Here is a 15,282-nt window from a genome sequence, read left to right on the forward strand (position 1 = left end):
AACAGGCATTCTGGTTGTCCAGTATGAGATGATGCATGATGATGATGTACGATGATAAGAGCGCCCCTCACTTCACACGGGTGTGATTTTTCAATACTTTATACTTTTATCCACTGCATCTCAGAGGCAAAGTGCTTTTTACTCCCACTTATTTGACAGCTTTAGTTACTAGTAATTTTGCAGATTTAGATTGTTATTACAAAACATACTGTACATAAGCCCCATTCTATACTTTTGCTATTCAAAAGTACTCAGGACAACTCAAGAATGGATGGAATATATATTTATTGAATATATAAAATGAGCAATATATTTATTATGGTTTGAGGATGAATTGGATCTGCTTTTTAGGTACTCAGATCAAGCGCATGCTGCTCATACTACTACAAGTTGTTCACATCGCGATGTATCCCGTCGTGTTGTGGCTTTTCTGCCTTTATTGATAGTGACAATGGAGATATACAAGAAATGGGCAGAGAGAGAGAGAGACAGGGAGTGAGACGCAGCAAAGGTCGTCCAGATCGGGATTCGAACCCACAGCACGCTGTCAAGCTGCAATAAATGTACTTTACGTATACTTGTAACAGAGTATTTCCTTATTGTGGTATTTCTACTTTTACTTGACAAAAAAAACTAAATAAAAACAGTATTTCTTCCACCGCTGGTTAACAGTTACCGGTAGAGGAACAAGGCGTTCCCTCCAGGGGGCTGATTTCAGCCAACTGCAAAGCTGTTTGTTTTTTCTTTTTTTTCTTTGCTTGGATACTTCCCAGATCTGTGTGTGTGTGTGTGTGTGTGTGTGTGTGTGTGTGTGTGTGTGTGTGTGTGTGTGTGTGTGTGTGTGTGTGTGCGTCCATGTGTGTCCACGTGTGCATTTCCATATAGACACGGTACTCTGTGTCTGGCGAGTACATGTGCAGGATGGATGGATTACATAAGACTGGGCATATGGATTATGGTGATGAGGACTTTAATGGTTTAAACATGCCAATTGTGTAATGGAGAACTTTTTTTTAGGGGTTGGGTGGGGGGGGGGGCTTCATAGAAATCAAGTCCCTCTCTGTCCGTTCTCCTGATGAAAAGGCAGATACATTCACATGAACCGCACTTGATTTCAAATACGTAACCACTCAAAACCCTATAGCCTATATCGTTGCCAGAAAACAGTTTTTGTGCTCTTATTTTGTTGAGTGGTACAACCACTACTATAGACAGCTATGTGTGTCCCTGGGTCTGACCCTGGGTCTATCTGAGCACGAAAAATAGCCAACAGGGGGTGCTGTTGCACCACTCTCTTCAGACAGGTCTGATTTTTCATAATGCTATCTATACTTCATACTACAAACGCCAGACAAAAGTAGCAAAAGTAGCAGATCCACAAGCTCGATCTGCTATTTTTGCAGTTTGTATTAGAATCCTGAAAAGTATAGGAGTATACGACTGTTCTTGGCCCCCTCTGCTTTTTGACCTCTTGAAGCCCAACCAAATCTCTTCGCCAAAAATATCTCATATACCAGCTTGCATGTTCAGACATAGCGAGTGCAGGCAGGCCAATGCTAGGCACAATGGGGAGCAACGTAAAATATATTAGCCTAGTTCCCCCAGTTACAAGTAGTTCAAGTTTATTGGTCATTTAAAATAAAATGTACAATGTATTCAGTTTTTTTGTTGACTAAAAGGGAGTATTGGCAGAAGCCTCAGCTTATAATGCCAGCCCTTGGTATGAACATGCAACGAAACAAAAAAAAACAAAGAAAACAAGACAAAACAAAACAAACATAACAAACATAACAAAGACAAAAAGGAAAACATAGACAGAAACAAAAACAAAATACTGTAGTATTTTGGTGATTTTTTTGAGCGGTGGCACACCGTCTCCAACATGTACTTTGTGTGTCCGTAATGTCTGTCAGTTTTGGGTACTAACAGGTGACAAAGTGGCGCTGCTTCACACTGTGCACAGGTGCATGATGGGAAGCCAAGTTTTTAGTGTAACACCAATGTTTTGTACACACACACACACACACACACACACACACACACACACACACACACACACACACACACACACACACACACACACACACACACACACACACACACACACACACACACACACACACACACACACACACACACACACACACACACATTATAACAATAAAAGTATAGTTCCACCGCACACTTAGGCCTGACTCACACCTTTACAACAGACTGATGTATGCTTGTTGTATGAGATGTATAGCTGATGCAAGCTCGCAATGCATTTCCAATGGGAGTCACAAGGGTTTGACACAACATTTGTGTTGTATGAGGGGGAGGGGGGCAGTCGAAACACAGCCGAAAGCCATACAACACAAAAGGTGTGAGTCGGGCCTTAAGACGGGTCTGAAGTTTGCCTGATTGTGGACTCCCCCTGTGAGATTAATTATTTTTATTCCAATAAAATATATTTAGATCTAAATGAAGCAGACTAGACAGGTACAGTACATCACTTCTGTAAGTAGAGAAAGCAATATAGTAGCATAATGAGTAACGTATCTAATTACTTGCAGTGGTGGGAAAAGTACTAAAAATGTTTTTTAAGGCATCAATACTGCAATGTAGAAATGATCAGAATCTAAGTAACTAGTAGTAAATAATTGTAGTGGAGTAAAAGTACAATATTTGTCTCTGAGATGTAGTGGGGTAGACGTAAAAATACAGAAAATTGGATATACTCCAGTAAAGTAAAAAAAATACCTCAAAATGTTACTTTGTTAGGTTAAGTTAGTTTCCACCTTTTCCACCACTGATTACTTGTGATACCAAGTATAGCATAATGTAATTACTGTAAATGATGCATTTATATAGCGCTTTTATCCAAAGCACTTTACATAAATTGCATATTACTTACATTCACCCATTCACACACCAATGGCAGAGGAAACCATGCAAGGCACCAACCTGCACACTGGGAGCAATTAGGGGTTCAGTGTCTTGCTCAAGGACACTAACTCTGGGGGAGCCCGGGTTCGAACTGGGAACCTCACGGTTTCCCATCCAGCTGTTCTGCCGGCCACTCTACCCCTGAGCCACTGCCGCCCCACTGTAAAGAGTAAGGTATTGCACGTCTAGAGTAACTTGTTGCCCAACACTTGTGTACGCACTCTCTCTCTCTCTCTCTCTCCCTCTCAGCATGAGGCGGCAGACTGCAGTGATTGCAGATGTTATTGTTTTGCATGTGTATTAAAACGTTGGCCACAACACCAGCCTGCGTGTCGCCAGGTTTCCATGCACACTACAACTGGACACACGCATTTCCAAACAACTGGCCAGAGCTCACCCGGAGGAGGGCGGGCCGCGGGCGGGGGGGGGTTGGGTGGGGGGGGGAGAGAATTATATCAAGTTTGTTACGACATCTCGCTAACTCAAACAAGAGTGAGAAAACGGCGAGGTATCCGTGGCAACGGTGTAACCGGAGAATTCAAACAAACGGTGGAAGGTCAGCTGGGCCATGTGGTTCCATTTAGGAGCAAGGGCCGCGTTTTCACATTGCTTCATTATTTACTTTCATAAAGTATTAGCTTGATAAGCGGCACCACCCAGTCTCTGGCTCCGAGACACGCTTGGTTGGGGCCTGCCTGCCTTAAAAAAAAGGACCACTTCGCCCCTTTTAAACCCAACTTCATGGAACTCAGTGGTTTTCAGACTTTTTCATGTCAAGGATACCCACATTGATATACATTTAGCTGCGGGACTCCATCTGCAAAATATTCTGTGCCAGGGAGACACCCGTACAAGATTTGTTTTAAAAACAAAATTCAAATATTCTTATTTATTTATTTTAAGCTCACTGTCGCACTGACGTGTTGTGAACTTGTGACGGCACTCACTCTGTCTTAAGCCCAAACCACACCAAAGGGTCAGGTCAGGACAAAATGTTTTTTAAGGTCAGCTAGAGTAGACCAATGCAACTCATTGAGTTGCAATGAGTTGCATTGGTGTGGTTGACCTTAAAACAGTTTTGTCCCAACCAGACCCTTTGGTGTGGTTTCCAAACCCAAACAACTCCTTGCAACCAAACGGTTGCGAGTAGTTGCATGTAGTTGCATGAAACCATTATCCCCAATGGTAGTTGCAAGGAGTTGCATTGGCGTGACAAGTCCTTAAAACTGTTTTTGGGCTTTAGAGGAGAGCATGTGGACAGTTCAAAAACCTTCCTACCAGCAACATCATCGGTAGGCAGGTTTGGTCATTTCAACCAAGATTTCAATCTTTTTTTATAAACGCAAGAACAATGGATGGCTTCTATTTCTGCATGTCAAGGCTGTATTGTACATTAGCTTGGAATCCCCATCGATGAGGTCATTGCAGGCAGGTCTCTGAACTGTCTTTAGCCCACCAATGAGCCAGCGAGTAGACAGAAATGGTGACATCTTAATGAGTATTAGTCAGGAGCTCATGACCAATTCACCCTTTGTCAAGTCCCGCCCCTGGTTGTGCCCCTCTTTGCACCCATTGGTTGCGGTTTCGTGGTTGGACAAAAATCCTTTCTCCATCCACTACCATTGAAATAACTGAATGTTTTTCAATTGCTTCATATTGATATTCTGTGCACTCAATTGTTATTTTAAACTTGGTGTCAGTAAAAAAGAACATCACAGGTGGAGCATGGTGACTGGGCATATCATGTTTTTAGTTTTTTCCAAAAATGATGTTTTAGCAAATTCAACATAAACAAGCCAGAAAGAGCCTGCTGGTTAGTCAGTCAGGATCAGGGACCAATCAGAAAGCTGACAAAGGGTGAATTATACAAAGATAAGGTTGAAATTGAGTGAAGTGCTCCTTTAAACATGATTCCTGCTATGTCGAATGATGATGAAGCGGGGCGAAAACGGCACTGAGGTACGGTTACGGTAAGAAAATGGACACATACCAAGTACAAGTTGATTAGTTGAAGGCCTTTTAACAGCTTGACGAACTCACATGCTCCAGGAGGCAGCAGCCACGACATTTCATCTCCACTGTACGTTCCAACAAACAAACAAAAACATTGATCATGAACAAACACTTTAAAAAAAAAGAGGCTAAAATTCAGTGTCTCTACTCTTCACTGTCTGTGGTAAAGACATTTGATACCGTGCATCGGCACCAAATGTCCAACTCCAAATGACCACCAACATTTGGTGGTCAAAATGCGAAAGTGCTAACGAGCGTTTCCTCGTGACACATGCACGGGCAAAAACCTGCCCGCCTGCACAGTTCCAGCTTTGGCCAGTAGAGTTTGGCGACTCCAACGTTGGCAAGCCGCTCTGGGGCCTTGTTCTTTTATAAATGGAAGCTCAGGGCACGATGTCACATCCTGTTCTGATGGTGGACAGGAAGTGGTGCAGGAGGTCTGGTTTCTAAAAAAAAAAGCTGTATTGTTCCCAGGAAGCTTTTAAAAGGAGCAGGGATGCTGCTGGTACACACAAGGGAACGGTATAATACTGTTCAGGCAGCGGGCTGGTTCACATCTGAAAATATCAATTTATTACAATAACAGCAATATAAATCCACATCGCCTGCATTATTAAAAGCAGCTTTTTATACAGCGAGTGTCTTGGCAATTACATTTGCAATTCTGTATGCACACAAAACATGGGCTGTTAAAAGTTATTTAGAGAACTGTGACAACTGCAATCTGAAATGTCAGATTGTAGTTCATAATAGCATCCATCGCTTCTTTTTTAATTTCCTTTACAGGTTCTTTAAAATGTTAAACATCGGGACATATCGGCTGCATAGTTGTATAGTGTAGATTTTACTTGCTTTCAGCCATTGCTTCTTTACGTGTATAATGTGTTTCGAAACAACCCTTGGAATTTGTCTTGGAAAAAGATCGGGGACACATCGGCTAAATAATTGCAGATCCCGATATCGACCTGGATCTGGTTTCTATGACGGACAAAGAATCAGAGAAGTCCTCCCTTAAAGTCCCACAAGGAGTCAATGTGACCGATGACGTTGTGCGACAGATGACTCGGCGGCGCGCCGTATGTCAGACAGATGACGTCTATTTGATCTGCCCGCAATCCACTATGACGATCCTCTTGAGGACGCCGCCGTCGTGAAGACCAAAGGACTCCATCTTTGAGACCACGTCCATGCCGTCCTTCACCTGACCAAAGACCACATGCTTACCATTCAGCCTGAGAGACACACACACACAAACACACACACACACACACACACACACACAGAGAGAGGGGGAAGATAGGTAATCAGTGCACAGCTAGGGAGTATTATCGTCGAAATCGTTACGCAGTAGATAAAAGCATGTAATTGTATACAGATGTCCCTTGGGTCATCCTAAAACATCCCTTGTAGGATCACCCAAGGGATATTTGTACCACATTACATGCTGTTATGAGATTCTTTAGGTGTCTTTTGCATCGTCTGTCAACACTATAGGCGGCCGTTTTCAATTTAGTCACCTCCTGTTTCAGATTTTTTTGGGCACCCCTTCTAGGATGTCTTAGGTTGACCCAAGGGACATGTGTGCCAAATGTTATGCTTTTGGAGATTTGTCTGTTTTGGTGTCTTTTGAGTCAACTGTCAACAGTTTAGGTGGCCATTTAGAATTTTGTCCATATAAACTCACATCCTGTTTAAGATGTTCTTTTTTGGAAGCCCTTCTGGGATGTTTTAGGATGATCCAAGGGACATCTGTATCAAATGTCATGCTTTTATCCACCACGTAACGATTTGGCCATCCTTTTTTTAAGATATGCTTACCTACTATATCATTCTTAACCCATTAAGACGTGAAGACCATTCTACAAATGCCTTCTAAATCGGTGCCAAGGACCCTCAAAATCAAGATTATTCAACATACACTTTAAAGAGTGTTCACAAATACCAGATGTACAAGTAACTAAAGTAGTAACTAAAGTGTTCAAATAAATGTAGTGCAGTAAAAGTACAATATTTGGATCCAAGATGTAGTGGAGTAGAAGTAAAGGTATTGGAAATTGGAAATACTCAAGTAAAGTACAAATGCTTCAAAATTGTATACAGTACAAGTAAACAGTTAAATGTGCTTAGTTACTTTCCACCACTCTTTACATCTGGGCAGCTTACCATTCAGTTTGAGTCGTGCAAATGAAGAACTGGGAGCCGTTGGTGTGAGGCCCCGAGTTTGCCATTGATAAGATTCCTAAAAGAAGCGGAACGTCAAAAAAAGTCAAATAAAACCACCGTACATCTGGTGCGATATATAAATATGACACAGAGATATGCCTTATATCAATCAGGAACGTCTGGGGTTCCATAAATGCCACCCAAACCACTGAGAAGTAAGATTTAGAGCCTGACCGATATGCGATGAGCCAGATTGCTGTGTCTGATCCCGATTCTGGAGAGTTCTATAGCCCGTGTTTTGAATGATATGTTTGTCACAAAGTGCAAAAAAACGTTAAATAGCCGATCTATCTACAAGCTTGCAGATCTCTGATTTCCTTTTTTGGTTTTTTCATCTGTAATCACATGCCCAAAATAGAGAATTGGCTCATAATTGCCGATACCTACTGCATGTCATCCGTAAAAAGTGAAAGTAATTGGGCGATGGCCAGAACAATCTATCTGTCTGGCTCCAGTAGGTTTAGGCCTGAGGTAGAGGCATGGTCATGGGGCAACGAACACAGCATCTGTATTGAGTAAGGCTGGTTTCCCTTTTTGAAATCTGACACATTCTGCGATTATGCAACACAGACAGCACTCACTAAACCTTGTGTCTATATAAGATCAACATGCGGAAAAACTTTACTTAAAAAAAAACTGTTATTTTGATAAGTGGATGTTGTTGACTCACTAGGAAAGTAGGTCATTCACTTTAGGATTACAACATTGATATAGCAAAGGGTCTGGTGTTGCATGAGGTAAGGTTAGGTCCTGTAGTGCCACCTAGTGGTTAAGCATCCTATGACAGCATGGCATGCAATGCTGTCTACATCAAATCAAAGTTAAAACAATTAAGGCTGAGGGCTGTGCTGAATTAACTGATACGGAACAAATCGTATCATATTCCTTGCCGATCTTATGGATGCAGAGGCTACCATATAGATGTGGCAGGAAATGCTGTGTGTGAGCTATGGTGTGTTTGTGTGTGTCTGAGACTCAACATGAGTTGCAGTAAATAAATGTAAAGAGAATATTTCATTTGAAGCACATAATTTATTTTCATTTGCACTTATTTCCTTGCTTTTTGTTTAAATGTTGACAATATATTGGTCAAAAACAGCCGCAATAGGTGGTCTAGGACTCTGCAAAAGTAAATTTAGTAGGACACGGTCATTATTCAAAATCAACGCATATCGCGAAACATAGCCTACACTACAGTACTTCCTAATACAAAAAGCTAAACTGACAAGGAAGGAAGTTGACATTTTTATATACCGGTAATAAGGAAACAGTACAGGGTTGTGTGATGTTCTATGCTGTCAGCTTCGTTTAAAGCGTTCGACTTTACAGGCTAAAAGAGTGACTCTGAGAGCTGTTTCTGTTTGGTACAATGTATTATGTACATTACATTACATTACATTACAGTCATTTAGCAGACGCTTTTATCCAAAGCGACTTACAATAAGTGTATTCAACATAGGTAGGGAACAAAAACTACTAATCACCATAAGTCTTTAGTGCATTTTCTGCAAAAACAAGCAACCAAGAGTATACCTAGCGCTAAGGTAAAAGTGCAATATATCAGCTACCTATTTCCTTAAACAGATGAGACAAAATAGCTAAATCAAATGAGCATGAGCTAAAACAATTAAGTGTATCGACTAAACAAGATCCAATAAACAATACAACAATAGAAAACAAGCGTTCGTACAACTAGTTAACAACAAGTAGGTCAGGCAGAGAGGAAGGGTAGTGTTCCTGAAGAGGTGGGTTTTCAACCTGCGGCGAAATATGGGCAGTGACTCTGCTGTCCTAACATCAGTGGGGAGTTCATTCCACCACTGTGGGGCCAGAACAGAAAAGAGTCGTGACCGTGTGGATCGGCCAGAAGGACCCTTGAGTGACGAGGCAATCAGTCGCCCCGAGGTGGCAGACCGAAGTGGTCGGGCAGGGGTGTAGGCATCGACCATAGCCCGGAGGTAGGAAGGAGCTGTTCCTTTCACTGCCCTATAGGCTAACACCAGGGTTTTGAACTGGATGCGGGCCGCTACGGGGAGCCAGTGTAGAGAACGGAGAAGGATGGTTGTGTGGGAGAACTTGGGGCGGTTGAACACCAGACGAGCCGCAGCTTTCTGAACAAGCTCCAGAGGTCTGATGGCAGATGCCGGAGCACCAGCAAGGAGGGAGTTGCAGTAGTCCAGGCGGGAGATGACGAGAGCCTGGATGAGCACCTGGGCTGCCTTCTCCGTGAGGAAGGGGCGAATCCTCCTGATGTTGTAGAGGAGGAATCTGCAGGACCTTGTCACTGATGCGATGTTTGCCGAGAACGTCAGTTGATCGTCCAGGGTCACACCCAGATTTTTCGCAGTCCGAGTTGAGGTCACCACAGCATTATCAATGGTGATGGCCATGTCTCGGTGCGGTCTTGTCCAGGTTGAGCTTCAGGTGGTTTGTCGACATCCACGCCGAGATGTCAGCCAGACAAGCAGCAATGCGTGCCTCCACTTGGGTATCAGAGGGGGGGAATGAGAGGATCAGCTGGGTGTCATCGGCATAGCAGTGGTAGGAAAAGCCATGGGAGTGGATGACAGCACCCAGAGATGTAGTGTAGAGAGAGAAAAGAAGAGGACCCAGAACCGAGCCTTGGGGAACCCCAGTTGTGAGCCTGTGTGGTTCTGACACAGACCCTCTCAGCATCACCTGGTAGGAGCGACCCGTCAGGTAGGATGCAAACAGGGAGAGTGCAGAGCCTGAGACACCCATCCCCTCGAGGGTGGAGAGGAGGATCTGATGGTTCACCGTGTCGAACGCTGCAGACAGGTCCAGGAGTATCAGGACGGAGGAGAGAGAGTTCGCTCTAGCGGCATGGAGCGACTCCGTCACTGCCAGCAGGGCAGTCTCTGTCGAGTGACCCACTTTGAACCCAGACTGGTTGGAGTCCAGGAGGTTGTTCTGGTGGAGATAGGAGGACAGTTGTTTAAAGACAGCACGTTCGAGAGTTTTAGATAGGAAGGATAGAAGGGAAACCGGTCTGTAGTTCTTGATCTCAGAGGGGTCAAGTGTCGGTTTCTTCAGGAGGGGGGTGACTCTGGCAGTCTTGAAAGTAGAGGGAAAGTAGCCAGATGTCAGAGAGGTGTTAATAAGGTGGGTTAAGAAGGGAAGAAGTTCAGGTGCAATAGACTGCAACAGAGTGGATGGGACCGGGTCCAGAGAGCATGAGGTGGGGCGACTAGAGGTAACAAGGAGAAGGACCTCGTTAGGGGAGAGGGGAGAGAAGTGGGATAGAGAGGGGATGGGGGGGGGAAGAGGAGTAGATGAAGGTAGAGAGGGGGGGGTGGCAGGCAGACGGGTGTGGGTAGTGCGCAGGGCACCAGCCGGGGGAGGAGGGAAGGAGGATCGGATATCGTTCACCTTCTTGTCAAAGAAGTTGGCGAAATCGTCAGGGAGGAGGGACGAGGAGGGAGGAGGGGGTGGTGGTTGTAGGAGAGAGGAGAAAGTTTCAAAGAGTTTTTTAGGGTTGGAAGCAGAAGCCTGAATTTTAGTGCAGAAAAAAGCAGCTTTAGCAGCTGATAGAGAGGAGGAAAAAGTAGAAATGAGAGATTGGAAGGTGAGAAGGTCCTCCGAGAGGTTGCCATTTATGTAGTTCAAATAAGGGCAAATTTTAAATTATCACTGGAACGACTATTTTTTATTTATTTTCTCCACCTTTGGAGTTACGTCATCGTGGCTCACTGCACACCCCAAACCGCTACCGGCGGCCCTTTTTGAGGGGCGATGTCCAGCTGTTGGCCCTCACACCTACGTTGTGCCGCCAATCCGACTGATATGTCCATATCTGTCAGTCCTTGTCCCTTTTATGCCCATATATGGAGCTGGCCGATTTGACTGTGCCACTGCCAACCAACACACTCCATATTTGGTCGTAGCCGCACTGGTAACTCCTTATATGGTTATGGCTGAGTCATGGTGACATGAGTGTCACATCAAAGATCCACCCGCCTGCAATTTTCCATCCCTTAAGTCAATTTTAACATAGGCTATTGTGACATCACAATATACGATATAAGGGGAGGTGTGGCAAATAATACTCCATTCTTAAAAGTAATCCATGGTCAACAAGAGGAGGGAAAATGTCCTTCATGCGCTGATTTGAGAAAAGCATGATTTGAATGGTCGGGGAAGAATCCAGACACACATCGTTATCATCATCATCGTGCTCTCCAGAGCAAGACTCAAACGAATCCGCTTTGATCCGCACCGGTGCCGGAGGCACGTTGAAATGCCCCACTGGGCGGAGCGTCTGGCGGGGGGAGGTCCACACAGGTCCTTCCACGCGTCCGTGGCGTCGGCCGACCGGGTGTTCTCCTTCGGAGGATGGGAGTTCCCCTGCGGAGAGAAGATGCTCTCCGGAGGAGAACTGACCCCGGGTCAGATGGATGTTCACGTCTTCAACACGGTGTCCCTGCGCTGGAGGAAACTTCTCCCGCCGGAGGCGGTGGCGGCCGCGGGAAGAGAGTGCCCCGGCGGCGAGGTTCCGTCCAGGCGCTGCTACCACACGGCCGTGCTCGTGGGGGATGTCGTCTACATCTGGGGCGGGTACACGAACACGTGGAGGTACTCCAATGAGCTTTATGCGTTTAACGTCGAAACCCACAGGTGGCGCAAGCCTACGGTGTTTGGGGCTGTTCCGCGGGCGATGAAGGGTCATTCGGCCTGCGCTGTGGGGGACGTCATATATACCTATGGAAGATGGAGCGAGTGGAATATGGCATACGGAGATTTCATTGCGTACACTGATGTATACAAGTTGGACACCGTCACAATGGTCTGGTCTTTGATTAACGCTGGAGGCACTGCGCCGCCCGAAACGGAATTTCACTCCGCCACCGTCATCGGGACAAAGATGTTTGTGTTCGGCGGCTGCCGGAACGAGAAGAACTACAGCAAAGAAGAAGGCTGCCACGGCAACGTCAGAGTGTTCGACACAGAGACCGACTGCTGGCTGACCACGCCTCCTGCACAGACTCATCCGGAAGGACGCACCGACCATTCCGCCTTCGCCTACAACGGAGAGCTGTACATATTTGGCGGTCGCACCTGGGAGCACGTGATCTTCAACGACCTGTGGAAATTCAATCCAGAGAGCTTCTCCTGGAAGAGGGTCGAGCCCAAGGGGAAACGGCAGCCGTCTGGGAGATACGGGATGGGCTGTTGCGTGGTGGGAGATCGCGCCGTCCTCTTTGGAGGTGAATCAGATGATTCCGACACTGTGGCGTTCAATGACCTGTACATCTTAGATTTGAGTCCTAGTCTGAAGATGCTATGCAAACTGGCGGTTATCAAGTGCAGTCTGGAGCACTCAGGACTCCCGCATGACATCAGGTGGGAGTTTAGATGTGCTCAGAGAATAGAGATGATATAATGGAGGTGGAAGAAACCCTTTACTACTACTGTTTAGTTTCATGTCCTTGAAGCCCGGCCACTCACTACACGAAACACCTGATAGGTCAGACACCATGTGTGATTTCTTTTTTTTAGGGGCTCTAGCCCCTCCTATGCACAGGTTTCGCATGCGTGTTTGTAGCACAGAATGTGATGATTTGATTGGCTGATGTATGATGATGTAATGTATGATGATAAGAGCGCCCCTCACTTCACACAAGTGTGATTTTTTTAACATGGTACAACCATCGATCTGCATAATTATTTACCCGGACACGTGTGTTGGAGTTTGAAGTTCTCATCTTTAAACGTTGTTCCATAAATGGATTTTCCTCCCGTCCCGTTGTGATTGGTGAAATCCCCTCCCTGCAAAAGAAATATCTCATCATCAAGAGACGAAATGACCACGCACACGCACGGCACGCACAGTCGCACACTGTATATCAGTGGTTCTCAACCTTTTCTGGATCAGGGGCCGGGCCGCGTGCATTTTCATAGTATGTTGATTTTAATGACGTAAATACTAACGTAGTAGGCTATATTTTCGTTGAAACGCATCCGTGTTGATTTGCTGTGTTTGTCCATGCTGTACTATGAATAATGAGTACCAGAAGGACTTCGGAGTGCTGGCTATTTCTTTCTTACTGTAAGCCAAGGCGTGTACCACGCCGGTTCGATTCCCGAGCCTGGTGGACCCGCAAAAAAACACAAAAATAAAAAGTTCCTATATATCGATTTCACAAAGAACTATATAGAAATATATACTGTGTCTGTGAAATATATAGACTGTGAACTCCTGATGAGCAGGTTGTGCCTTGCATGGTTCCTCTGCCATTGGTGTATGATAGGGTAATGTGATGTACAATCTATGTAAAGCGCCTTGTATAAAAAGCACTATATAAATGCACCATTTACCAATCAAAGTGTTTTGCCAGTTATTTGGGGGCCAACTTGCAATATCTTCACGCCCCACAGGTTGAGAACCACTGGCTGTGACCCATACAGAGTATAACAGGACAGAGTCATATACACCTTACCTGACACATGAACTCAGGAATAATTCTGTGGAACACAGAGCTCTTGAACCCAAAGCCATGTTCCCCAGTGCACAGGGCCCGGAAGTTCTCTGTTCAAAACAAACAGTCCAATGAGAATGTTTAAGAGTGCGGCTCATGTGTACAACTGAATGTTTTAAACGGAAATAAAAAGGGTAACTGGAAGAGTAGGCACCCCGATATTAATTTGGCGTTCCAAGATATATAAATAATATACATATATCCAACATAAGGGGCGAGCTCCATATTTGTACATTATATATATGCCGTATATGATATTAGAGCGAAGATTTGAAAATCATGATAAGGCCCATTACATTAATACAAATTGCTGCGAGACCAAGATCCAGTCAATAAGAAGTTGAAGGTACTGTGCATGTTCAAATCATATAATAGGCCTACTTTACTTTTTTTCACATTTTGGAAACAAATGCCAATTTAACATTGAGGTGCTCACTGCTCACTCTTCCTTAATTGGTGCCACTTCTTGCATCCTTTTAAAACAGCATGTAGGCCTATTCTAATTCTAAATAGTAAAGCATAGCCTACCTGCAGTTTTAGGTACAGCGTCTGCATACAACTGTGATGAAAGACAGTAAACCAAATTATTAAAGTTCAAAATGTAGGCTTGACTTGTGCCACTGATGCACAGTTTGCACACGGAACAGATTGTAAAAGCTGTCGCAATTGCACAACAGCGACCCTTGCGTGCACACAATTCGATAGGTCACCACATTCGACGTGACACATCCAAGGTCTTCCACTGAACATAGTTAAATGTTAGCCAACGAAACGTGAGAGGGTACCTCAATGATTATCCTCCCAAGAGGTTCGTTGTCAGCTTCGATGTCCAAATACACCACCGGGTTCTTGGCAGGGGTTCTAGAAAACAACCTCGAGGCAGCGATCGCCAGTGAGCTGTATCTCATACGATTTTTCATTTGCAACATGGTGGTGGGGTGGCATTATTTCTGTCAGCTCTGCGCACTGGCGGCGTGTTTACATTCGACACACAGAAAGAGCTGTGTGTGGTGGTCAAACAGCGACACCATGTGGAATTAAAACTCAGAAAAGTCCAGAGGACTGCAGTAATTTTATTGATTATTGATTACTTATTGATTATTGGCATTCTCAAACCAGTGGTACGCAGTGTGGGGAAACCTGTCTACATTAACTTAAGTACTGTACTTGTCAAGTACAATTTTGAGGTATTTGTACTGGAGTATTTCCAATACTTCTACTCCACTGTTGTTCACAAACAATACAATACAATAGGCCTACATATTGGTAGAAAACAGCAACAACAGGTATCCTCTCACAGATCCACAGAGGAAGGAGGGGTGGTGGATGCTAGTGCTAAAGAGTTCAAATATGCACACTTGTATTTTGAACTAGGCTAGTTATATTTTGGTCTGGTAGAAGTGAATCACCTTGCACGAGGATGCTTCACACCAAAGAAACCTTGTAGCGGTGCTGGTCCACGGAACAAACAAGAAAGTGGCCACACATGCTGATTGGCACTTTGGCTATCTACTCTGGGTCCTTTTTAGCAGCCCTGGTGGACCCGTGGACCACTCGTTTGGAATGCTGACACTGTGACACATCTCATCTTCAAAGTGAACCAGTTCTCCATCAAATGATG

At 44.7% G+C, this 15,282-nt stretch overlaps 2 protein-coding genes across 3 annotated transcripts in view; one reads left to right on the forward strand and one right to left on the reverse strand.

The window, feature by feature from the left end:
- Window positions 1-15,282, forward strand: part of sar1ab (secretion associated, Ras related GTPase 1Ab) — a 69,202-nt gene that overhangs the window by 13,890 nt on the left and 40,030 nt on the right. The window lies entirely within an intron of this gene.
- Window positions 5,492-14,653, reverse strand: ppifa (peptidylprolyl isomerase Fa). Its single transcript, XM_079511772.1, has 6 exons — window positions 14,447-14,653; window positions 14,190-14,220; window positions 13,623-13,711; window positions 12,855-12,951; window positions 7,105-7,180; window positions 5,492-6,173 (listed from the first exon to the last, which is right to left on the reverse strand). The coding sequence occupies exons 1-6, from the start codon at window positions 14,588-14,590 to the stop codon at window positions 6,038-6,040; spliced, it is 573 nt and encodes a 190-aa protein (XP_079367898.1). The 5' UTR covers window positions 14,591-14,653; the 3' UTR covers window positions 5,492-6,037.

Source organism: Electrona antarctica, assembly GCF_951216825.1.
Source record: "Electrona antarctica genome assembly, chromosome: 10".
Taxonomy (NCBI): Eukaryota; Metazoa; Chordata; class Actinopteri; order Myctophiformes; family Myctophidae; genus Electrona; species Electrona antarctica.

Bases quoted from the DNA above. Each gene is read 5' to 3' on its own strand.
- ppifa (XM_079511772.1), bottom strand. From the start codon at position 14,590: ATGTTGCAAATGAAAAATCGTATGAGATACAGCTCACTGGCGATCGCT. The intron at 7,181-12,854 runs GTAAATAATTAT...CGCTTCTTTTAG, and splicing joins ACTCCAACACACGTGTCCGG to GAATCTTATCAATGGCAAAC. The intron at 6,174-7,104 runs GTAAGCTGCCCA...TGTGTCTCTCAG, and splicing joins TGCACGACTCAAACTGAATG to GCTGAATGGTAAGCATGTGG.